This window comes from Nyctibius grandis, chromosome 2 (assembly GCF_013368605.1).
Source record: "Nyctibius grandis isolate bNycGra1 chromosome 2, bNycGra1.pri, whole genome shotgun sequence".
NCBI lineage: Eukaryota > Metazoa > Chordata > Aves > Nyctibiiformes > Nyctibiidae > Nyctibius > Nyctibius grandis.
In genome coordinates this window covers 17,317,826-17,342,170 of record NC_090659.1, presented here as the reverse complement: position 1 = coordinate 17,342,170, position 24,345 = coordinate 17,317,826, and the positions used below count along the sequence as shown (strand labels likewise).

General features: G+C 40.3%; 1 protein-coding gene across 1 annotated transcript in view; it reads left to right on the top strand.

Moving 5' to 3' along the window:
• The window catches only part of ADAMTS5 (ADAM metallopeptidase with thrombospondin type 1 motif 5), a 42,345-nt gene that overhangs the window by 5,798 nt on the left and 12,202 nt on the right, over positions 1-24,345 (top strand). Inside the window, exons 2-3 of the mRNA XM_068417414.1 lie at positions 6,905-7,037; positions 22,731-22,898. Coding sequence (XP_068273515.1) covers positions 6,905-7,037; positions 22,731-22,898 — 301 coding nt within the window. The remainder of the gene's footprint in view (positions 1-6,904; positions 7,038-22,730; positions 22,899-24,345) is intronic.

Genomic DNA, 24,345 nt, shown 5'->3' with positions numbered 1-24,345 from the left:
CGAGTGCCTAGGGTCTCTGTACCATAGAAGGGGAGAGTAAGAACCTGCCTAAATACCCAGTCTGGTGAGGACGTAGTTTCTGTAGCCAGCAAATGTAGCGTGCATGTGCGAAACTTAGCCCAACAGGACATCACCCATACATTGCGTTTTCTTGAATTTCACCTTACCTAGAATTCAGAAAGACAGCTCTCTACATTTGAGATTCGAGTGCCCAAAACTCAGGCCTGTATTTATCATATTAACCTGAAAGGAAGATGACCTCAATTTTTGAGTTAAACTACTGGAGAAGAAGGTGTGATTTTTGTTTTGGTAGGTATGGCAGGTATCACTGCTCCTGTTTTCCTTGAAAGGTAACCGGACTTCAGTCTTTCCTCTCAAAACATGGCCATGAGAGGACAAAGCAGTCTGACAGGAGTCCTTCCTTGCTTCACAGCAATGGCCACGCCCTCTCCCTGGTGCCCTAACCTGGACATCCTCATGAGCGGGACCCACCAATGTCTCACGAAGAGGACTTTCCACAGCAGGATTCCTTCAGGGCAGTGTTCCACTATTTTGGCTTGTAAAGTCTCTCTTTTTAAGTGTCATAGTATTGGCTGAGGGGTAAAATAGATGATTCCCTAATTACTTTGTGCACCAGTTAGCCTTTATTTTCAATACCTTTTGTGGTCTTTTGTCTTAGGTCTTGTGCTCCCTTTGACTTCCAGTCATACAGGGGCCTACAGGAAAGCTGGAGAGGGACTTTGTACAAGGGCATGGAGTGATAGGACGAGGGGGAACGGTTTTAAACTGAAAAAGGGTAGATTTAGATCAGATACTGGGAAGAAATTCTTGACTGTGAGGGTGGTGAAACACTGGAACAGGTTGGCCAGAGAAGTTGTGGATGCCCCCTCCCTGGCAGTGTTTAAGGCCAGGTTGGATGGGGCTTTGAGCAACCTGGTCTAGTGGAAAGGTGTCCCTGCCTGTGGCAGGGGGCTGGAACTAGATGATCTTTAAGGTCCCTTCCAACCCAAACCATTCTATGATACTGTGCTCCTCGGGTGATACCTGTAATACTTTCTGTTTGGGTGAACCTTACTTTCCTCCATGTGTGCCATTCTGCGTTGCTGTGACATTATTAAACTTTCACCCACTTGGTAGAGCAGGGCGTGGGAGGGTGGATGCCTGGGTCCTGAATACCCACCCTCCTTTTACTGGCCTGCGGTGGGAATGCTGCTGCAGGAAGTAGGAAAGTTGTATTTAATTCCTTCCTCTGCTTGAGGGATTTTAGGTCTGTATCGCCCACCTCCCAGGAGAGGTCCTTAACGGGTAGGTTGTAAGCTGTTCCAGGTGTTAAGGAAACTTTCTGCCCCTCTGACCAAAGCTATGTCGCTGTTTAGCGAGTAATTCAAGATTCATATGGTGAGAAGGAGAGAAATCGTGACCTGAAGCCGCTGACTGGAGTGCACAGCTTAGAGCAAGGCAGACTGTGTTCCCAAAGCACGGAGGGAAGACTGTTTCTGTAATTTACTGAAGGACTGTTCAGTGTAAAATACAGAAGCAGGCTGAGAAATAGGGACCAAAAATAAGGTCCCTTCACCAGGCACCATAAGCACTAACTACAGCTTGGGCTAGGGAAACCTTTGGCACATGGGCTGCAACTGGAGGAGCCCGAGCTCCCTGTGTGCATGGACACGTGCAGACCTTCACTGTAGACCATAGTCTGGTGTAGACGGTAGACCATAGGGCGCTCTCCTAAGAAACATGCTTCTAACTATCCTCTGGAAGCTGGATCACCTTCTTGTTGGGCAGAGGCTTTAACTGATGAGCCATTGTAAAGAAAGCAGAAAAGCAAGCGAACAAACACACAGAGATGTAAATGCTCTGCTTTAAAAGGTGATGTGCAGCTGTGCCTGACAGAAAGCCTAATCCTGTTTGTTTCTTGTACGTATGATCTGAGAGCGTCTGCAGGCTTGGCTTCCCTCAGGGGCAAAGATTGAGAAACATTAAGCATCTCACCCCCAATCAAGCTTTAGTATAAGCTCGGTGCTAAGCTGCTCAAGACTGTAAAACTGTGGCACTTTGGGGCCCATAAGATCGCAAACTGCAAGCTCTGTGAAGGGCAGATAACTCAAAGACGAAAGGACATGTGAGCCAATTTTGTTCTTCTGCCCTTACATTCCACTGAACTGTCCGCATTGGTGCTTAAATCCTCTTTTGGATCTCGTTCACGGGCTCTGGCCCAATACCAGGTTTCACTAAACAGTTTATTCTTGTTTTTAAGTCTACTGCACAAATCAAAGAATTTCAGGTAAAATAAATTAACTGCTCCAGCAGGGAGCCACCACAGTTATCTTCATTTACAACAATGCCACGTATACATGGCAAACAGCCAGCTGCTCTTGATGTACTTACGAGTGCCAAGAAAACTTGGCCTTTAATCAGCTGTCTAATTAACTACTAGTCTTATGATGCACAGCTCAGTTTTCCTAAGTCATTCCTTTGCCAAAACTTAAGTCTTAACATCTATTGCCTCCTGTGTAGCAAATGCAAATCCTAGTCATTCTTTTAATTTGAAACTACTGTAATGCAGATCAAGGGCCAAACTCTGCATTCGTTCTTCGGAAATATCAAGAAACACTTATTCCTCGAAGCTTCTGCCGCTACTCGGAGACAATTAAATGAGTGGACAGATCTGAGTAAGCGATTAACTTTTTAAATAGAAGCCACACACCAGAGCGAAATAATCATTGGAAACTGATTTTAAGTATCATGTGAGTCTCCGCTTTCTTAGTGCGTTAGCTGGAGTATGAGAAGTAAAGGAGACCCACACAGATTTTTTAGATTGCATCATTACATCAGGGCCTGTTTTTAACAAAAAAAAATATTTTCCAGGGAAATGAAAACTTTTCATGTACTCCCAGAAACTTTACTTCATAAAAGTCTGAGACTGCTTTCCCAGACTTCCCAGGAAAACTAAAAATATGGCTATTGATGCTGGTAACAAATACTCCATGGACAGTAGAGCTACAGGAGGTCTCAGTCAAAAGAAATTTTGCCATAAAGACTTAAATCAGTGGAAGTGTAAACAGGCGTGGTTTTCAATAACGTCACTCAAAATCATGCTGTTGAGAAGGACCATGTAGCTAGGGAATGGTGAGTTGACCTGGTAGCAAACTTTTCACAATATTTGTCTCAGAGATGCCACCTGATAGGCTTCAATTATGTATATAGTATATACTATGTGATGCTATGAATAGAAATATATTAAAGTTCAAATCATGCAGAGGCAAGAGAAATGAAGAATAAATGAGACTATGAGTTGAGAACAGAATGGAGCTGAGTCTTCACTAAACTGCCTAAGTTATTATTGACAAGGTCAGCATTAGCTTACAAAATGCAGTCGCTGAGGACTGAAGTCTGCAACGCAAACCAGAAGGCTCAGCACATGCTCTCTGTTCGAAGCGTAGCCAACGCATGCCCTGCTCTAGCAGCAGATGGGCAACCCGTAGACATCCCTCCCCAATAACAGCTTCATACAGAGAAGCTAACACCAGAAAATATTTCCTGTCCTTGTTTCCAAGATCCTTTACAAGCTGCCTCCGCCGCTGCCCAGCTGGGATTCGGTCGGCGGCTGCAGGGCTCCCCACACCGCCTTGCCCAGGGCGCTGGGCAGGCAGAGCAGATGTGGTCACACAGCTGGCTGGAGGGAACCGGGCCTCTCTGTGTCACTGTCCGCTGCGTTCTGACCGCAGTGTGGTCGTTCTCCTCTTCTCCTTTACGGGGATCGTTGGTCCCACACTGTCTGAGGACAGCTGTTCTCCAGCTGTCCATGGGGTGCTGGAGGAGCTAGGTAATTTTACAGATAAGCAATTTTCAGAATCATGTATCTTCTGCTGTGGGATTTCCTAGGAGCGACCATTAATTAATACAGCCCTTCAAGAAATTAATTTTATCTGACCCAAAGTTAAGGTATTTCATAAAGAAAGCGTGAAGCCCTCTTCGTTTTGTCTAGACAACTGTTACGCAGATGAACACTGCCTTGAAAGTTACTAGTAGGATGCTGAGATGTGCGGTTATGTGTCATACTCTGGGAAATGATGGAGGAACAGTGGTTTGATGAAGTGATGAGTTCTGAGCAAAACCTGGGCATGCAGTGTGGTAAAATGTCAGTAACACGTAACATATGAAAGTAACCAAACATTGATATGTCCGTTAGTGCTTGCATACGTACATAGCTATTTTTTTGACGTCTAATGAAGGTGGTATAATGCAATCCTGTGCATAGCTTTGGAAATTTTGAGGGTGGGATTACTAACCAGCCGAGTCAGAAGGGCTGCTTATGGTTAACATCCCTGTCGTAATTTTCCATACTCCACACATCCCATCAGAAGTAGCTCTAAGGAATTTTATGAGATTGTCTGCTTAGAAAGATTGTATTCTTTTAATTATACTTGTGTCATCAAATCTGGAGAATCATTGTGAGATCTGATTTCATCTGCTGGTATAACTTCATAGCCATATCACTGGCATAGCTTCTTCTTGTATGCAAATGGAAATAAATCATGCACTGGCATAAGACATCTGTGTGCTGATATAATTGTGCCCATACTGGGAGCAGTGCTGATGTCAGTATCTACGTAATAATGACACCCAAATACGAGAAAAGACCAAATGACACAGAATATGCATGTAAAGACAGGGCCTGAATTAATGTATTTTATACTATTCTTGGCACTATCCACCTGAGAGTAATTTAGACCTCCTCCAGTAAGCTGCTTTCTGTCTTATTTATGTACTTTTTGGTACTTGTGTAAGAATTTCCGTTCAACTGCTTGTGTGGATTCAGTTCACATTGCACTAGTATAAAGGTATCTTACTTCCAATACAGTTTACACTCGTTTATTTAGACTGATTATATCACCATGAAAAGGTATTTTTATTGGTACTATGCACATGCATTTCTTCTGAGTTTTGTTACTCATGCTGCTGTAGGTAAACCACTCACAGTTACATTTACATAGAATTTACTCTATGTAAAATGTTCCCTTAGACTGAAAGAGCCAAATTCAGAAGTGATACATAAAGTGCTAAGCAAAAGTAATAGGAGTTTAAGTATTGCATCTTCCTTGTTGAATATGCCCCGGATGATAGACACTATAGTAACACAACCTCACTTAGGGCCTCTTCCAACATTGGTCCAGAAGTGCTGAAAATTATATGAAGTTTATTTGCCTAAATAAAACTGGAAAAAAATGCATTTCTTTTAAAGTGCTTGAAAATGGGCATTCTTATCCTGTACTTTCCCATAACCCATGCAGAGCCAGAAGCAAAGTCTGGGGAGCTAATTGGATGTCAAGGTTGGGAGCCAGTGGGGTTAAAGAGAAAATTCCCTGCATATTTTCTGCATTGCTACAGAATGGAAGTTTTTCTTAAACCATGGATTATACCTGTGAAAATTTGGGAATTGAAGTACTTTTGAACTCTATTCCTTCTCTTCTTGTGAGACTGTTTTGTTCATTGGTACCATGGCATTTAAATCTTGACATTAAGTAGCACCAAGAGTGCACTTACCGAAAAGAGTTCCCAGACACCTGGAAGCCAGAAGAACTGATCCTGAAATTCTTGCTCCATAGATGTAATATTGCTATGTAATTTTAGCTTGAGAATGTCTTTATTTCATCTTGGGAAAAAAAAAAAAACATTTTTTTTTTATAAAGAGATGCTCTGTCACAGTATCTGTGAACTCAGTGTGTTTTTCTTTGACTTCAGTGGGATTTGAATCCTGTGCATTTTCCAGTTTGCCTAAATATGAAACTATCATAATCAGTGAATGTTGTTGACCTGGAGCCTCATACAGGATATCTGTTATTCAGATGGATTAATTATGCAAGGCTTCATGAAAGAAAGTCATTATAAAAGGAGATCTCAAGGGAAGAAGAGAGTCTTAAAAATGAAGGGAAAAAAGGTTCTCTTTGATCATTTTGATAATAACATTTGATAATACTGTCATGCCTTGAAAATTATCTTTTCATTCAACCACAATGAAATGTCTCAGAGTGTTCCAAATGGCATGGTACCTACTTTTCCTTCTCAACCAGAAAAGTATATATATCTACATTCAGAGTAGTATTCATCCCTCTGCTTCAGTAGAAGCACTGAAAAGTTATTGCTGATGATTAAAATGCAAAGTCTGACCAAAGCGAGCTTCATCATTATCATTATCATTATCATCCTGCAATGGAAAGAAAAAACCTAATTGCTGCCTGCGTGTTTTTTTCAGATGCCCCATATCTACAAGTAGGAAGTGTGTGATCGAGTTGTTGCAGTAGTAAGATGAGGGGGTTTATGCTCTGTCATATCACTAACTCTTTAAGCAACCTCTGAGAATTGCTTAAATACTTGGTATATTGAGTAATACATTATTAAACTTTGTACTACTTGACAGGTGTGACATGAGGTTTAATATATAATAATCTCATTTCCTTAAGTGCAAGTATAAGACTTGCCTTTTGAGAAGAAAGGTGATCTCTGGTTCAAGGACTGATCAGTAATCTGAAGCTTTGCCTCTGTGCCTTGGTTCACCTTCTGTAAATAAAGAGAATATTTCTTCTATTTTGAATGTAATTAAAGAAATGCTTCTACAGCATGTGCTTTGAGTACCTAACTCAATGCAAGTTTGAGCCTCTGTATGCATTGCAGAATACAAATTTAAATAACAATAATGAATTAAAGAATGTATACAAATCCCGTTAAAGTCAATGAAAATATTCCCACTAACTTTACTGCGTTGACATCTTTAGATGGAAGCTTATATTGATGTTTTTATCCAGGTTCTGCTGTTTGCAAAGGGCTGGTGACTTTAACCTGTTGTTACCTAAGGGTGTAAAAATTTATTTTAATGATTTTTTTTTTCCTTCCTGGGCAGGATTTATGTGGGCATCATTCATGTGATACTCTGGGAATGGCAGACGTTGGGACCATATGCTCTCCTGAGCGCAGCTGTGCAGTGATTGAAGATGATGGCCTCCATGCAGCTTTTACAGTGGCTCACGAAATTGGTATGCAGTGCCTTTTCTGTTCGCTTGCCAAATCAAACACTTGTAACAGCTGCATTAGTAACCAAAATACTTCGCAATTAATTCCAGATTTCCCCTGGTCCAGATACTCTCTTGGGGATTAAGGCTGTATACATATGCACTTCAGGGTTAACTAATAAGGGATCAGAAGGCAAGTGAAGGCGCACAGTAGGTGTTTCCTTTCTGACAGTGTCATTTCTAAGCAGTAGTTGAAGTGAAAATTCAAAGGCTGCTGCTACTGTCCAAAGATGTCAATACGTGTCACTCCTGAGAAAGCATTTGGACCGCCTACTGTAATTCGCATGCATTTAGTGCATACACAGTGGAAGGTAACTCACCTTTTTTAATTACTTGCATGCTCTGCTGTTACAAAACTTTTTCTTGCAGAGAAGACTTTTGTGGAAAAAAACAGAATTCTAATATTTTTCTGAGTGTATGGAAATTCCACCTTTATGGTAAAATATGGTACTAATGTGAATCCTGAAATAAGTGAAATAGTATTTAGGTGATAAAGGTTTGTTCAAAAAACTGTTTGTTTCAGTTTCCACCTCAGTGGACAGCAATTTAATGTAGGAGCCTTACATTTACCCTTCTGAATGATTTAAGGTAGAATTAGTGACAGAAGAAAGTTCATATGCTGGGACATTATGTCTGTCATGATATATTCCTTGAGAGACACTGCTGCCGTCTTGATTATTTTTAATTTACTAATGTTTTGTGAGCTGTGTTCACTGGAAATACATTTGGTATGAGGGCTGTTCTCTTTGGTGAGTGAACAGCAATTTAAAAGTGGAGAACTTTTTTTTTTAACATTCTTGGAAAGAAATAACAAGGAAGGGAGAACTTTCAGAGAGAGACAGTTTCTGAATTGCCTTGTACCTCATGCCAAACCAAAGTAAAGTTTGCTTTGGGAGTATCATTGCAGTAGTTCAATTTTCAAGTAGCTATCAGGTAGAGCTGAAGAGTCGTGTGCCTTATATATACCTGGCTCAGCAACCAGAGGTCACCAAGAATGAAAAAGCAGCTGGCATGTCAGTGACCTGACCCTTGAACGATTACTGAACCTAACCCTACTGCTCTTATGGTGCCACAAAGAAATTAAATCAGTAGTGGCTGGAGAGGGATCATGTGTTGCATGAAACACATGTTTGTGACAGAATGAGTCCCCAAACCAGATATTTTATTTTAATAAACAAGAATATAATTAGAAAAGAAAAAGCCCTCTGAAATTACTAATTCAGAGCATTTGGAGATAAGTACAGCAATCCATCAAATACAACTTCACATCAGATGAGTTTAGTGGCATCAAACCTGGATGCTGTGAAGCTAATGACCCATCACGAATTTGGTCTAGAACTGGGACAAGTAGGTAGACTGGCAAACTTAGCCTATCACTCAAGGCCAGTCTGCTAGAGGGACTGCTTGTATCTTCTTGCATCCAGAAGTGATGCTTACTGCTGAAGGTTAGTGGGCATTGGCGAGGCTGGATGAGGGACTTTCTGGTGATGCCACTGTTGATATATCTGATGTGTAAAGAAGTGAGTAATGTGCCTCGACAACCATTTTATCAGCAATAAATACATGTTTAGATAGATTAAAAATGAAAGAACATAGATGAATAAAGATAGGGATGAGCAGTAAATATACATATTATTACTTTCAACTCCACACAAAGAAAATGTAAACACAAGTGAATTCTTTTCAGTGATCTAGAAGCACATTTTTGAAAAAGAGCCATTTTCATACCTAGACACTTACAGGAATCTGCAAAAGCTATAATTTTCAATGTAAAAATGGCATGAATTGAAACGAATAAATAAGTACCCTAATGGACGAAAAAACTCTAGTTTGAGGTTGTTTAAAATAACATCCCTTTTTTTTTCTCCTCACCATAAGATTTAGGAAAGGAGGGAAGTCGAGTTACAGAATGATCTTTGTGTGTGTGGCCTAAAGTGGGAGAAGTTGAGAAGAAAACACAGCTAAAATTGCTTGAGTACTTACATGAAATTAAAGGTCAAAAAAAAGACAAAAAATAAAAGTGTGGCATGCATACCCTTTAGTTAAGCACTTTGGGGAAAACCTTGCTTTATTTTACTTGGAGACCAGATTTCTTCCTACAATTCAGAAGTCTTAAAGTTCCCCCTGCCCTGTGGGTAGGGTGTAGCTTTAATTTTACAGCGGCTTAGTTATTCGGTGGAATTCACCTGGCAACATAGGAGACACCGTGCAAGACAGAGGGGATGCTAAGGGCTCTAAGCCTAAGATGCTCCTTTCTGTCTGTAGGAAGAGCAAGGTGAGCCACTAAATGAATCAGAGTCATCATCTGCAGTCTTTTAAATAACCCTGCTGCGTGTGCAGGTGTAGCAGATGCAGCATCATTAACATGGACTTGATCTGGAGAATGGCTGTGTGTCCTCACTTTGACTTGGATCTGAATGCTCTTGTTTCCTCTCTGAAGGAACCAAGAGCATTTTTGAGGATCATATTCTTTCTCTGGAAGGCAACCAAAGTAAACGGAATTGCAGCTCAACCAAACAGGACGATGCACAGCCCAGGGTCACAGGTTGGATACGTTCATAGGAAGCTGAAAAGCAGTCTGCTACAGAATAAAGCCTGCCCCTTCTGTCGCCAGTATTTCTACCACATTATGTGTTAGATGTTTATTTTATTTCTTTCAGGTAAAATAGATGGATTTTGACCAGTGTTTTTTGAGGGAGAGAGTATGAATGAGCAGCAATAACAGGCAAAATCTTGGAAGAGCTGTAAACGAGAGCACAGAAAGCAATAGATGCAACCAAATTCTTAGTAAAACTGATTAGCTGACAATAAGAGGTGGAGATCCATATATAAAGATTGATGAGGTAGGACCTGAATCTTGTGCTACTTGTATGTAGGAAAATCAGGAATAATTTGTCTCCAATGTCAAATGCAGAAAATTAGGATAATACAACAAAAACCAGGAGGAAACCTTGTAACTTTGAACATCACAGAATCACAGAATGTTAGGGATTGGAAGGGACCTCGAAAGATCATCTAGTCCAATCCCCCTGCCGGAGCAGGATTACCTAGATCATGTCACACAGGAATGCGTCCAGGCGGGTTTTGAATGTCTCCAGAGAAGGAGACTCCACAACCTCTCTGGGCAGCCTGTTCCAGTGTTCAGTTACCCTCACCGTAAAGAAGTTTTTTCTCATATTTATGTGGAACCTCCTGTGTTCCAGCTTGCACCCATTGCCCCTTGTCCTGTCAAGGGACGTCACTGAGAAGAGCCTGGCTCCATCCTCATGACACTTGCCCTTTACATATTTATAAACATTAATGAGGTCACCCCTCAGTCTCCTCTTCTCCAAGCTAAAGAGACCCAGCTCCCTCCTCATGACACTTGCCCTTTACTTATTTATAAACATTAATGAGGTCACCCCTCAGTCTCCTCTTCTCCAAGCTAAAGAGACCCAGCTCCCTCAGCCTCCCCTCATAAGGGAGATGTTCCACTCCCTTAGTCATCTTCATGTCTCTGCACTGGACTCTCTCTAGCAGTTCCCTGTCCTTCTTGAACTGAGGGGCCCAGAACTGGACACAATATTCCAGATGCGGCCTCACCAGGGCACAGTAGAGGGGGAGGAGAACCTCTCTCGACCTGCTGACCACACCCCTTCTAATACACCCCAGGATGCCATTGGCCTTCTTGGCCACAAGGGCACATTACTGGCTCATTGTCACCCTGCTGTCCACTAGGACGCCCAGGTCCCTTTCCCCTACGCTGCTCTCCAACAGGTCTGTCCCCAACTTGTACTGGTACATGGGGTTGTTCTTGCCCAGATGCAGGACTCTACACTTGCCCTTGTTATATTTCATGAAATTTCTCCTCACCCAATTCTCCAGCCTGTCCAGGTCTCTCTGAATGGCTGCGCAGCCTTCCGGTGCGTCAGCCACTCCTCCCAGTTTGGTGTCATCAGCGAACTTGCTGACAGTGCACTCTATTCCCTCATCCAAGTCATTAATGAATATATTGAATAGTACTGGTCCCAGTACCGACCCTTGAGGGACTCCGCTAGACACAGACCTCCAACTGGACCCCGTCCCATTGACCACCACTCTCTGGCTCTTTCCTTCAGCCAGTTCACAATCCACCTCACTATCCGATCGTCCAGACCACACTTCCTCAGTTTAGCTGCGAGGATGCTGTGGGAGACCGTGTCAAACGCTTTACTGAAATCGAGATAGACCACATCCACAGCTTTACCATCATCTATCCACTGGGTTATGTCCTCATAAAAGGCTATCAAGTTGGTTAAGCATGACTTCCCCTTGGTGAAGACATGTTGACTGCCCCTAATGATCCCCCTATCCTCGATGTGCCTAGAGAACATGATAATCCACTTTCTCCTTAGAATAAAGGGAAGCAGTGCTAATAGCATAAATGTTATTTTAAATCATAGCCTGTCAAGACATCCAGCCACTAATGGTAAATCCATATATGGTTATTTTCTAGCAGGGGACATGCTGCTATCAGTTTGGACAGCAGTAGCTTTGCTGTCGCAAAAACAGTCTTCTGTATTCTTGGCTGAAATCATCGGTTCAGCTCCATGTTGTTGTATATGGATGTCTTTTTTGACTTGAAGCAACCCCTTCAGCTATGCCTCCATAGCTTTGCAGGGATATCTGAGCTAGCTTAAGCATGGTATGTAGACATTCTCTAAGTCTTTGTTATCATCAGCCAGTTGTCTGTAAAAAAAACATGTTTCCTTATTTCATGCACTTCCCTGCTTCACAGAGACATCTGGAGAAAAACATTAAAGAACCTATGATTACTCATAATCTCAACATTTATTTAATGTTTTTCACAGGTCAGCACTAGCATATTGCTTTGCCATATATTCCTTATTGAAATAACCGTAAGGAAACAAAAATAACTAGATTCTTACTCTAATACTCAGGATTCTTGGGTTGGAGATTTTGTTGCTTTTACAGCATTGAATTAGAAGTCAGCTTGCACATCCTGTGAAGATAACCATGATCCAACATCACCAACAGACACAGTCAATCAACTTGAAGTTACGTTTAACATCACTTGCAATGGGGTATATTCAGTACATGACAATTCCTTGTTTAGTAGCCTGGCGTTGCATTTTGTGGTGCAGTCATGGTCAGAAGTTTCTGCTGACTTTGACTCCTCCTGTGCTGGAATCCTGCATGCTTTGGTACAGAGAGCCCACCATCCTAAAGGGTTTATCATCTACAAAAACAAAATGAGAAGAGTTCAAGAGAAAATAAGTGAAGCTACTGCTTGTTTTATCAATAGGTAATATCCCAAAATCACAAAGGAAGTATCAAGGAAAGCCAAGGATTAAACTTGTCTCTTGAGTTTTGATCTAGTCCTTAACTACTAAAGCATCCTTCCTGCAGTCTTTAAACAGGCAAAGCTCCAGTTTAGTTCAGTGAGAGTTACATGGGTCTAATAACTTAAATTATATGTGTCTTTATTCTTTCCATCAATCTTGAAGAACTTTTCTTTTTTCTTTTTTTTTTTTTAAGAGGGGATACAGAGAAAGCGCTGCCTTTTTGCTCAGTGGTAATGTTCATTTGACCTTTTGCAAAGTTCCTATTTCTCTGTCTTGCAACCATGCTGGCATGCTATTACTCCTTCTATCCTCCTGAGTAATATCACTTACTGATGTTCTTTCCAAGTGCTTTATTTTTAGAATATAGCTTTAAAATTGCTACATGGAACTAATTAAACCTCTGTTCATTAGTTTTCTTTTATCTTTTACATGTGACTTTAGAGAAGGGAAGGCCAAGGGGGTCATAAAAGCAGTCTTCAAATATATTAAAAAAATCGTTGTGAAAATTTACGTAATAAATCATTCTCCGTGTCCACCTGGGACAGCACAAGGGGTAATGGCCATAAATTGCAGCAAGGGAGATTTACTTTAAGCATTAGCCAAAATCATCTAACCAGAAGGACAGTTAAGGGCAGGAACGAATTGCTTGGGGAGGTTGTGAAATCTCCATTACTGGAGGTTCGCAGGAGCTGGCTGGCTAAAACAGCTGTGGCATAGGGGAGGCTGACCCTACCCTAGGGCGGAGGGATGCACAAGATGGGTTTTCAAGGTCTCCCCTCAGCCTCATTTTCTGTGGTTATGTGAAGTTATCACAACTTCCTCCACAGCTATACTGTCTAACTTCTAAAATCAAGGAAATGTACAGAAACTAAAAATAGAAAATAGCGTGTTTAATACCAAATTTTTTTTCAGCATGCCATCATTCTGTGGCATCTGCCGTCAGCGAGGACAAAAACATCACGAGCACTGTCAGCAAAGTGTAGTGCTTTGTTAGCATAATTTTATGTAAAGAAGTCATTTTACGAGTGAGGTATCAGTTCTGGAGTCCCTACTCAGGTGGTTCACTCAAATACATCAAAATACCATTTTGCTACATTCTGAGTAGACTGGAAGTATTTATTCAGAGCCTGAGCCTGCATTTGAGTTGTAGGCCTCTGTAGAAAGAGGGCCACGTCTACTGTGTCTAACCTATGTAAGCTTTATAGCAAACTGTATGTTCCTGACACTTCTTCAGAATAAACCGAAACCAAGAACAATGTGTATGATATTTAAATGTTTGTCTTACTTTTGATGTACATAGAAGAGTAAAAAAATACTCTAATTCCATATTTTACCACATGTGCTCATTTTGTATACACTCAAAGTAACTAAATACAGCCATCTTTTCTTTTCCACTGCTGAACATGTAGCCCTTTGATTTCAAGACTGTCAAGATAAAGCAGATAAAGACAAGCTTCAGACTTGACAGGTACAAATCTTTTGTAGCCTTTCATTTCAAGGGGGATACATTGCCAAGGGCACAGATTCTCATAGGCACATGAAAAATGGTGAAGGTTGTCTGACTTTGTATTATGTTTCCTTCATGACAGACTAAGTTTAGGCAAATATCCAGGTAATCATAATTAGGCAGATTTGCTTTCTTAAAACAACAAAAAAGAGAGAGGGAGTACTCTCATCCAAGTCTTCTCTGATGACATACATCAGGAAAATTACTTTATTCCTTCTCTTTGAACCTTTTTCAAGGTTCTATCTAAACTTCTGCTTGCAAAAGCTCTTGAATTAAGCCCTCATGAGCATATTCCCTTTGGTTAAGAGAAAAGATGGGCAGTCAAAACTAAGACTTCACAAGAGGTGAAGAGTGGGGCAGAAAATTTAACTGATGCTTCAAAACACAAACATCAGCTGCACAAAAGGTTGCTGGTTATAATTTCGGGTAAAAGTTCTTGCCTTGCCCAACAATATTTTGATTAACTTAACTTACAATGTTATATGTAATATATAATTGTTCCGCCTACAGCACACATGGTGCTTAAAACAAACCTTTTTTAGTGAAGCTGAGACAGTTTGTATGGAAAAGTGGAAAGATGGAAGGGGGAAATTGGTATGATGTAGAAAAATTGAATCCTCAGGTCCTGAATATGCTTGAGCTTTTCTTTATCTGCCACATACTTTTAAGCCTGAGTAGATTTGGGATCTTTGCCTTCTTAATGTCTGTGAAGCAATTCTGACAGAGAAGTGAGGAAGTGGAGGGCCAAGTTCTCAACCAGAGACTTCAGGAAGTGACTCAGACACAGCACTAACATTGCCCGAGTTTTCAGAGGTTTTCTGGAGTTGTGCTGGTCTTTGTGTACATGTAACCTCATGAAGAATTACATTAAACAAGTGCTATGCTTTGAAAAGCTGCTGCAGATCCTGAAACACCGTAACTTAAAGCCAAATACATGGAGTGAAATATCAATATCTCTGCAACCATAAGGGAATTGAGAATGAAACTGGGTTTTGCCTAATGTTTCATAACAATCATTATCAAAAATTATTTTAGGGACATGGTTTAGTTGTCGTCTTGGCAGTGTTAGGTTTACAGTTGGACTCAATGATCTTAAGGGTCTTTTCCAACCTGAATGATTCTATGATTCTAAAAGAAGTCCACTTCAGCTGTGTGTGCCAGAATCCCCAGTGTTCCAGATTGCAGGGGAAAGTAGGGATTATTTTCCTCCTTGGCAGGTAAATACTACCGATACGATCATGTAGGTTTTGTCCAGAAAGTACTTCAAGTACAGAGAGGAAGACAGAATTACACAACAAACAGGCAGCAGGCAATGCAATTTTTACATTCTTGCACTATCTACTCTCCCAGAGTTCATTCATTTACCACAAGCTACCATGAATTATATTCTTTGTGAGTTACTCTGAGTGGGACAGACATGAAATGGGTGTCACCATGTCCCACTTTTTCATTAAAATTAATATTTATCTTTTACATGCCCCATTAATTAGGATAGCAGATGTGGTGTGGACCTCCAAGACCACATCTTTTTAATGATTATTTGAGTCTATGTGGACATAGTGGTTTCTGATTGCCTAGTCCACATTGCCTGGACAGAATCTTGCCTGCAAATTGTCTGTCTGACGGGGATGATGTATCTGTGCTCTCCCGCAGAAGTCTGTTACAACAAGCCGTTTCAGCAGAAGTTTGTTTTGTGTAAAGTCTGCAGGACTGGTGTATGAATGTCTGATTGTGGGTTTTTTTTAATGTCTGCTCCTGAAAAGAAGCTGCACTTCAGATATTGTTTCGTTCAGTTTGAAGAACTCTTTTAAGCTAGAAATATTAAAAACTGCCTCTGGGCTGGAGATTTAAAAGAGTGATTTTTTTTCTTTTTTCCTTCATAAGTGAGGGATAGCAGTCAAAGAAAAGAAAATTGGAAGGAAAGTTCAAGTATGGAGAAAGAGACGTAGCAAGTTTTACATTCTATGCATGTTTTTTGTAAGCTTGTGTAATTCAGAGCACTTATGTTTTATAAAAAAAACAACTTTATTAGTCATTATTGCTTAGGTCCATCATTTCTTATGCAAAATTCCCATGACTTCAAGAGGATTTCTGAGTGATATCAGCATGCAGTTCTTAACGAGGAGCCAAGTACTCACAGAAGTTAGAAAAACGGTACATGCAGAAAGAAATGGTTTTATTTTTAAAAGTTACCGCATGTAATCCTTTTTTTTAGCAAAGGAGAGAGCAAGAGGCTCGTGCAGAAGGTATGGGCTGGTGATTAGACCAAGGAATGTTGAGCCAGGAGCTTCCTGAATCCTGATCCCGTGAGAGCCAGTGACTTACTGGGTAACCTTGGGCAAATCACTTGACCTTCTTTTGTACCCCAGTCATCTCCACTGAAAATTAGGTGAAAGGCATGACCTCACTGAAAATCCCATGCTTCATCAGAGCCGAGCTTTTCTAAGAAAACAAATTACAATGCCTGCAGCATTTTTTAGCGTGCTGTGTCACTTTGCATGTGTCCTGTGGTCAAATTCAGTGCAAGAGCTGTACTTTGACATGCTGTTCAGTTCAAGCATTAGAGATCTGTCTATGTCCATAAACAAGGTTGGGGTTTTTTTCCAGAAGAAAGAGCTGACACGATTTGTGCTTTAGCAAAAGCTGGGTTTTACTTGCTGCATAGTTCTTACTTGCAACATAGTTCTGATGCACTCCTGATTTACCTGCAGAGCTCTTTGTCTCCTGATATTCAGAGAGGATGTTAAGTTTTAGCTGATTTGTCATAATTGCTTTGGAGTATTCCCACCTTATTTTAGGAATATACACCCCATTTCTAGAAGATGTAGGAATTCTTTTTGAACCCATTGGGGGTATTATTTCCTGTTGGGCTGTAAAATAGGTGTTGACCTTCAGTAGTTATTGCGGTAGGAAAGCTTGTGCAGTGTAAGGTCCACTATCAGGAATGCAAACAGTGCAGGTGAACTGGGATCCAGAGGCTGATAACTACTGTTGACTTCTTCATTTCTTGCTTCAGGATCTAAACAGACGGAGTTGTGCCAACAGTCCCTTGCAGATGATGTTCCAAAATATACTAGGGTCCAAAGTCTGCAGGTTGCTTTCATACTGCTTTCAACAGTTTACTGATGTAGTCACACTTTGTCTCACCTGAAGGGGAGAAGGAAGGCAGTGAGGAAAAGTTGTCAGTCCATTTAGCTGGTTGGTCTTTTTGCCGTTTGGGAAGGAACCAATTCACAAGAAGGCTAGCTCCTCTTCACTTGCACGAGGGTAAACCCTGCCTCCTCACCATCTGTTTCTTTTACCATTTTGTACATTCCTACAGCATAACTTAACTAAACACCATCCTGCTGGTAAAATTATATTATGTCATTTTCACTCAGTGGGAACTGTCAACACTAGTAAGATGCTTCATTAAGTTGAAAACATCAGATGATCTACTAACCCATTCTCAATCAGTCATCATTTTACACAGCTGCTGGGAGTCTTTTTATTTTCTTTTTTCGGTAGCCTCGTTTGAAGTTCATAGCAGTACAAAATGTTGTGGTGCTAAAATTGGCATAGTTTTTAAAAGCCTTCATTATAAGATTTGTATTTGTTAAGTCTTTGCTTTTGCCCAAAGCATTCGCTGGAATTATGCTTATGTACAGGATCACTTGAGGGATCACCTGTCACTTGTTCACGTTGATTCTTATGAAAGGAAGCAACTCACCAGTAAATGACAGAAACCACCCTAATGTCCTGAGCAATATGTGGTAATACCAGCATGTTCATGGATGCGAGGGGTGGCGGAGGGAGGAGACTTTTCAAATAGGAAGAGAAGTGTCCCTTCTTTAGTTCTTAGATGCAAAAGGACAAAGGGCGCAGGTGTAGTAGTACTTTGTTGTTCTCATTTCTGTAGGCAGTATTTAGAGATTACAGATCACTGTGATATTTTGAATTTTGATTATTTTTAACGAAAGGCAAAAACAGTTTTAAGAGTCATTGGAAGTTTGTCATATATTTTAATCTGGTTTAAGTCTCGTCAGAATGCCTTAAAAGGCAAAGTTAGGAGAGAGAGAGATTTAAGTTGTGATTAGAATTAGGAATTTTAGTTCCATAAAACTCTTTGAAAGTTGCATTTGCAGTGTTTGTAAGCATACATACAAAGTTAACTGGCAAATCAGTATGGACAGATAGAATCCATATATTTAATGCTATGAACAGATATTACCGTCACTAACATCACTGTTAGCTAATTTAGAAGCTCCAGTACTGACAATCAGAATTGTATATTTTTGAAAATATTTGCTACTTCCTACTTCTTTCCTTGTCATATTTTTTTAAATTATTTTTGAAAATTTAAAAAACAACAAGACTCACAAATACTTCGGGAAGCTTATCCTCAAAAAGCTGAAGTATGCCAAGTGACTAGTTCTTGTCATGCATTAGAACAATGGCCTGATTTAATATGACAAAGTAGACACTGTTAATGAGGTATGTCCTCAGTTTACTCCGTTTATCATTGTAAAGTATAGAAGTTATGCTGCACTTTTTAATTAAGGTGAAGCCAGTAGCTTGACACTTTCCAGAAGATGACCCTGTTTCAGTTTCCTGAGGTATTTTGCCAAAGTATTTGGGATGAAATGTTCAGTGCTGAATAGTTGCCTGAGAAGCATTTCATTTTATTTATTTATTTACTCTGAACTTCTCCACAGAGAGTGTCCAACCATTTCTGAGAGGGAGACTAATTTGCGGTCATTTTATGGAAAAATTTGCAGTCTTTCTACTCAAAGTGAAGAGCTTGAGATTTGGCTGCAGGCTTTCTCATATCTGAAGGATATTTCTTTTGTCTATATGGAGGAGGAAAAAAAGAAAGGGAGAAGAACAACTGCGGTCCACAGCTCAGCAGTTACATTCTCTGCAGAGTCAGCGCATCTCTCAAAGTAGAGCGGGAAGGGAATTATACCATCTTTAGGCAGGGAAGCCAGGAGCAAGCTAAAGCACAATGTACTCCTGTCCTGCTCCAGGAGCATTTGCATTGCCCAGCTGTAGAATTTCCATAGTTTGATGTGGTGCAACCACATTGCTCTGACAATAGGTAGTCTAAGCTGGGGTTGCTTACAAATTGCACTGCAGGAGGAGCTGGGGCTGAGAAACGAAAAGACACGGAAAAGAAAGAAAAGACGAAGAGGTCTTTCTGAAGCCAGGTCTGATGAAGGTTGGTGCAAGGAGGAACTTACACACACAAAAACTGTTAAAAGAATGTCATAGGTAGCAGAGAAACTCAAGAGATGTCCAAGTTGCACATTCAGAAGCATCAGCATTAACAGGGCTTGTGCGTATCCGTACTGTATTAGGTCTTTTGTTATGTGCTGATGTGGGATGTCTGTCATGGAAGATGAACAAAGTTACGAAAGGTGAAGTACGGTTATGCAAGAAGGGGATTCCTGTAGAGAGTGATGTTGTATCTTAAATGGGTGGAGTGTTGCAGAGCAGTATCAGAGGGCGTTAAAGTTAAGAAACTTGAATTCTGCCCTACAAGATGGAATCCTTCACATCACAGAGTTTTGGGTAGTTCTGAATGGTGCTATGAAATGTTGAGCATTCTGAAAAATTAAGTTCTCAAATCGCTGTTTTGCACCCAACTATTATTCATATCCTACAGTGAACATGCATTGTGTGCCATGTGATGTTATTTGGCTGAACTTTTTGAACAAACCTCCAGCGTTTGTTACTCATCTAGAGCTGTTTAGTACCTTAGAAATGAAACTCCTTTTCCACTGACAGAAGCTCATTACCTTATTTCACAGGCATGCTGCAGTGAAGTAATTTCTAGCAGTGTTAAAACTAGGAGCACTCTTGGGACATTAAATACAAAAGCATTCTTCCTGCAACCTTTAGGCAGACAAGTTGTCTCAGAGAAGGTTGCTATCGTAAGACTTAGGTCAGCCAGTATGGTGTTTTCATGCTTGCTGGGCTAATTTTTTGCAAATATTTCTGTATAATTGATTGGTAATATATGCATATTCAAGTGCACAGACTCAAGTAAAGTACAAGAAACTGGCTGAAACTCCTGAACAGCTCTGCAGAGCAGTGTGTGTGCGGTCCTGATTTAAATGGGGAGCTACGCCACATATTCAGGGGTATGTCAACAAAAGCTAGGGGATGGGGCCAAAGCCCTCTCTAGCAAATGTTTGCTTAAGTTAGCAGAACACTGGTGAAACGTGCTACAAGGAGTTATTTAATGTCAGCAGAAAATGGTTCTAGTTATATTACTACTAGGCATGTGTTGAGGTTCATTAACCTGTCATCTCTGCTTGTAGTTCTCAGACATAAGGTGTGACCTGGTGCCATTCAGTGCATTAGCACGAACACAAGCATAGCGATAACATTGTCTAGAACGGCAGCCAAAAATAACAGCATCTTTGTGTTTCCTGAAGACTCTCGTTGTCGGTGTCTAAGACTTTGGCAGAGTCAGAGGTAGTCCTCATTGGCAGAGTAGCTGCTGATTCATTAAACGCTTAGCCTGTGACACTTCCACAGAATTTGTTCTATAGGTTAGAAGGGATGCACTGATTATTTGGTTACTCTGTCAGAGAAATGTGTCTGCTCAAAATCATAATCTTCCTAGTGAATTATTTTGCTCAACACCAGCATTTGGCTTAAATAAAACAAAGATGTTGTCATCTTTTCAGAGCAAGTATTTATATAGTGCTGTATCACGTTGAAACTTGACATGTACCTACTGATACTCAGCTGTGTCTCAGTGCAGAATAAAAATAGCATTATCTGGCCCCTATATAGTAAGTATTGCCAAAGGAAAGTGGTTTTACCTATCAGAAAAAAATAAGCCCAAATCTTGCATATAAAACACACCAGTAATTAGACATGCCTTCAGTGTGAAAGTTTGATTCATTATGTTTTTGCAGCAATGTGCTTATGGTATAGCATTGCAATAGCAATTAGCAACAGTAGTAACAGAGAAAGGAGTATTAACTCTCATCAGTGTTAACCCAGGTTCCTTGAATAAATTCTTCCTAGCATTTATAATACTACAGGGCCTTTTATTCAAATAGTAGCTGTATTTGAATTATGTTGGTAAATGTGTGTGCATCAGGGGAAGAGAGAAAAAAAACAGAGAAATGCCTTCTTCATTCTCCTTCCCACCTCCCCTCCAGTGGGGAATCAGTAGCTGCAGAAGACGGACTGGCTGTTCTCAGTCATCACTGGTACAACTAGAAGTGACAGATCAAGTTCCTCTTGTCACTTTTCCTGTAGCTCCATCCTTAGGTTGGGAACCAGCATCACTGGGAATAGGGCTGCCAAATGATACCTTGGCCTCTTTCACAGGGCAGAACCCTGATTTCTGGTCTCCTGCAGCCTTAACACAGACTTCTGGTCAGATATCTACGTTCCTAATCTCAGATACAGTTCAACAGTGAGTGCTGCCTCCATCTTTTTCCTCTTGGCTTCTCCCCCAAAGCAGATGAAAACAACGTAACAAGTTTATATAAGGCAAATAGGTAAAATTTGCTGATTTTCTTTTTTTTCCAGCCTGTATTGTAGGTATTATTATTGTTATTACTATTGTCATGCGTATTACTATGGATATCAGAATATGATATCCTGCAATCAGTGTCCCTACTTGTGTCACCTTACAGCTAGTCTACAGCAGTTACACCAAAACATGAAGCCGATGGTACGAAGCCGAAGGCTTTTAGTTATTGAAGAACAATACATGTCTCTTCAGCTGCTATTTGAGGGCATCAGGTTTATTTTTCTGCAGTGGCTTTGATGGGTGATCTTTGCCCTTACCATTAAAGCACCCTTGGTCTAGCCCTGGATGGCTGGTTAATCATCTCCTGGCCTAGGTTGAAGACTAGACCAGGAGAAAGTTAAGTTCAGGCTTGAGCTTCCTGCAGCTTTGGTTCCTATTCAGTCTTCTGCCTCTTGGATACTAAGTTGGCTGTGAAATAATCCAGTGTAGGTATGGAAATTAAAGTTAAACTTGCTGTCTACAGAGGGAACAAAGTGTGTTGCCTGCGATCTATTATTGCTACCCAGAGACTAGAGAAGATGGGGATCACTGAACTACAGAAAATGTTGCTGTTACACTTAGAAGAGCTCACCTAGCACTGGACTGAACTCCCCTGGACATTAAGGATTTTTGCAAGTTCCATCATGTGCTGCTTTCTGTGCACATTATTTTGTGTTCTGGGGTATAAAGATCCAATACCATATACATTTAAAAATAAAAAAACAGCAAAACTAAAACCCTAACCAAAACAATACTAAGCAGCACCCTCCCACAAAACAAAACTCTCTACACAGAAGAGACTATTTGAAAACATTATTCAGATTGTTTGATCCTTCAGCAAGGGGTGTGCTTTAAGAACTTACACGCAGTTTGTTTAGTTGCTCCATAACTACTAGCATTTTTGTCCATTTAGAAACATATAGTAGCACCTTTCTAGACAGTTGCAGAACATCGTTACAGAGTGAAGTATTAGTCTTCTTGATGAAGACGATTTGGAAAAACAGTAAGGACTAAATTGATGACTAATATAAAAGAGTACAGCTCCCTTTAGTCTTCATCACGTTTCAGTTAGCACAGTTTGATGACATGTCAGCTGATGGCATTACTTCCTTGCTATATGTAATGGTGTAAATTGTCACAGCTTTTTTGTCTTCGAGCAGAGACATCATGTTTTAAGTGTCCTGCTTTGGGCTGCTGTTCAGAATTTAAGAATGAATTATACAATTCATTTTAACTTGTCTGTGAGCTTCAGCTGGTAAACTCTGTTATGGATAGTCATATCGTTTTATTTATTTGTTTCATTTCTATAGGGCACTTGCTTGGACTTTCCCATGATGACTCCAAATTTTGTGAGGAGAACTTTGGCTCCATGGAAGATAAGCGCCTGATGTCCTCCATTCTGACTAGCATCGATGCTTCAAAACCCTGGTCCAAATGCACTTCAGCAACTATAACAGAATTTTTCGATGATGGTCATGGTACGTATTATCACACCTTGTGTCAGCTACACGTTAATTTTTCTGTGATCTATTTTTTTAATAAGAATATTTTGTACCAGTTTGTTCATTCCTTGCCCATCTTCAGGACTATCTTGCAAGTTCTTGCAAAACAAGGCAAAGGTCTAAAAGGCTTACAGAGTCTCACCCTCCCTTTGCATGGTTCAAATGCAACAGAAAAGAAAGACTTGATGGAGTGTGTATTGGCAATAATATGATCTGGAACATGAAGAGGTTTTTTTAAAAGCATGAAACTAGTCTTGTCTTCTCAAATGCCACAGATATGAGCTCAGAGAGTACTTTAAACAGAGGACACAAGGAAATGGCTTTTTTCCTTACAGAAATTAAAATGGGTGATATGGTCTACTTAGCGCTAGACTACAGATATGAGCAGAGTGTATGTGTTCTTGTTACCATTAATGACATCTATTATGTTTATAATGCCATTATATTTATTACATTTATAATGCCATTCTATTTATTATGTTTATGTAGAGGGGCTGTAAGCAAGAATTAAGACTCCTCTGTGCTGTATATGATAAAAGATTACTTCTACCCCAGGAGCTTACCTAGTCATGTAACTAATATTTGTTAAATATGTCATTTACCCTTTGGAGAATAAGTGCAAAACTTTCATTTTCCAAAAGTAGTAATAAAAAAGCATAGTTTTCACTCTTTAATGATTTTTAAAGTCTTCATTGTGCTCCCAAAGCAATTGCAGCTCTTAAACAAACCATTCAAATTCCAAAATGCTGAGATAAAAATGACATAATTGAATGAATGGATCAAGTTGTTATGGTAACCGAAAAGCTTATGGATAAAAAATATGGTATGTCTGCTGAATGTAAAGGTTTTTTTTGCTTTTAAATATTTTGTCGGCTAATTTCAGTACTCTCTGAGATATTTTCCCCTGTTTTCCTCTATTGGAGAATGACTTCATTTTTTCTCTCAATTTTATTAGATCCATTAATCTGTACTGTCCTGTTTTATGGTCCATATTGCCCTGGTATTGACTTAATATTACCAAGTTAGTTTCCACATATGAAGAGAACTTTCCTTCTTGAATTTAGTTACTGAGGTGCCGTACAGTTCAGTGGGGTAAAAAAAAGGGACCTCCCATGCCATCCATGAATGACCTCTTAGCGCAAGGAGCTCTGAACTATGTTGGCTCTTCTGTTCCTCTCCTGCTGCAGGCGAGTAGAAAGGTTGTTCTCACTTTTTCCCTTTTTTTTTTCGTGAACTGACATCTCTTTACTGTGCATCCAGCTAGCTACTTTCTCACTTTCTCCAACAATAAAGAAAGTGAAGAGAGCATTTCTCCCACTCACCTCACCTTTGGCTTGTTTGTACCTGGGGGGATGCTTGAAATTTGGACCCTTATCCATGAGCTGGACCCAGTCTCAATGTAACTATCAGTCACAGGAGGGGC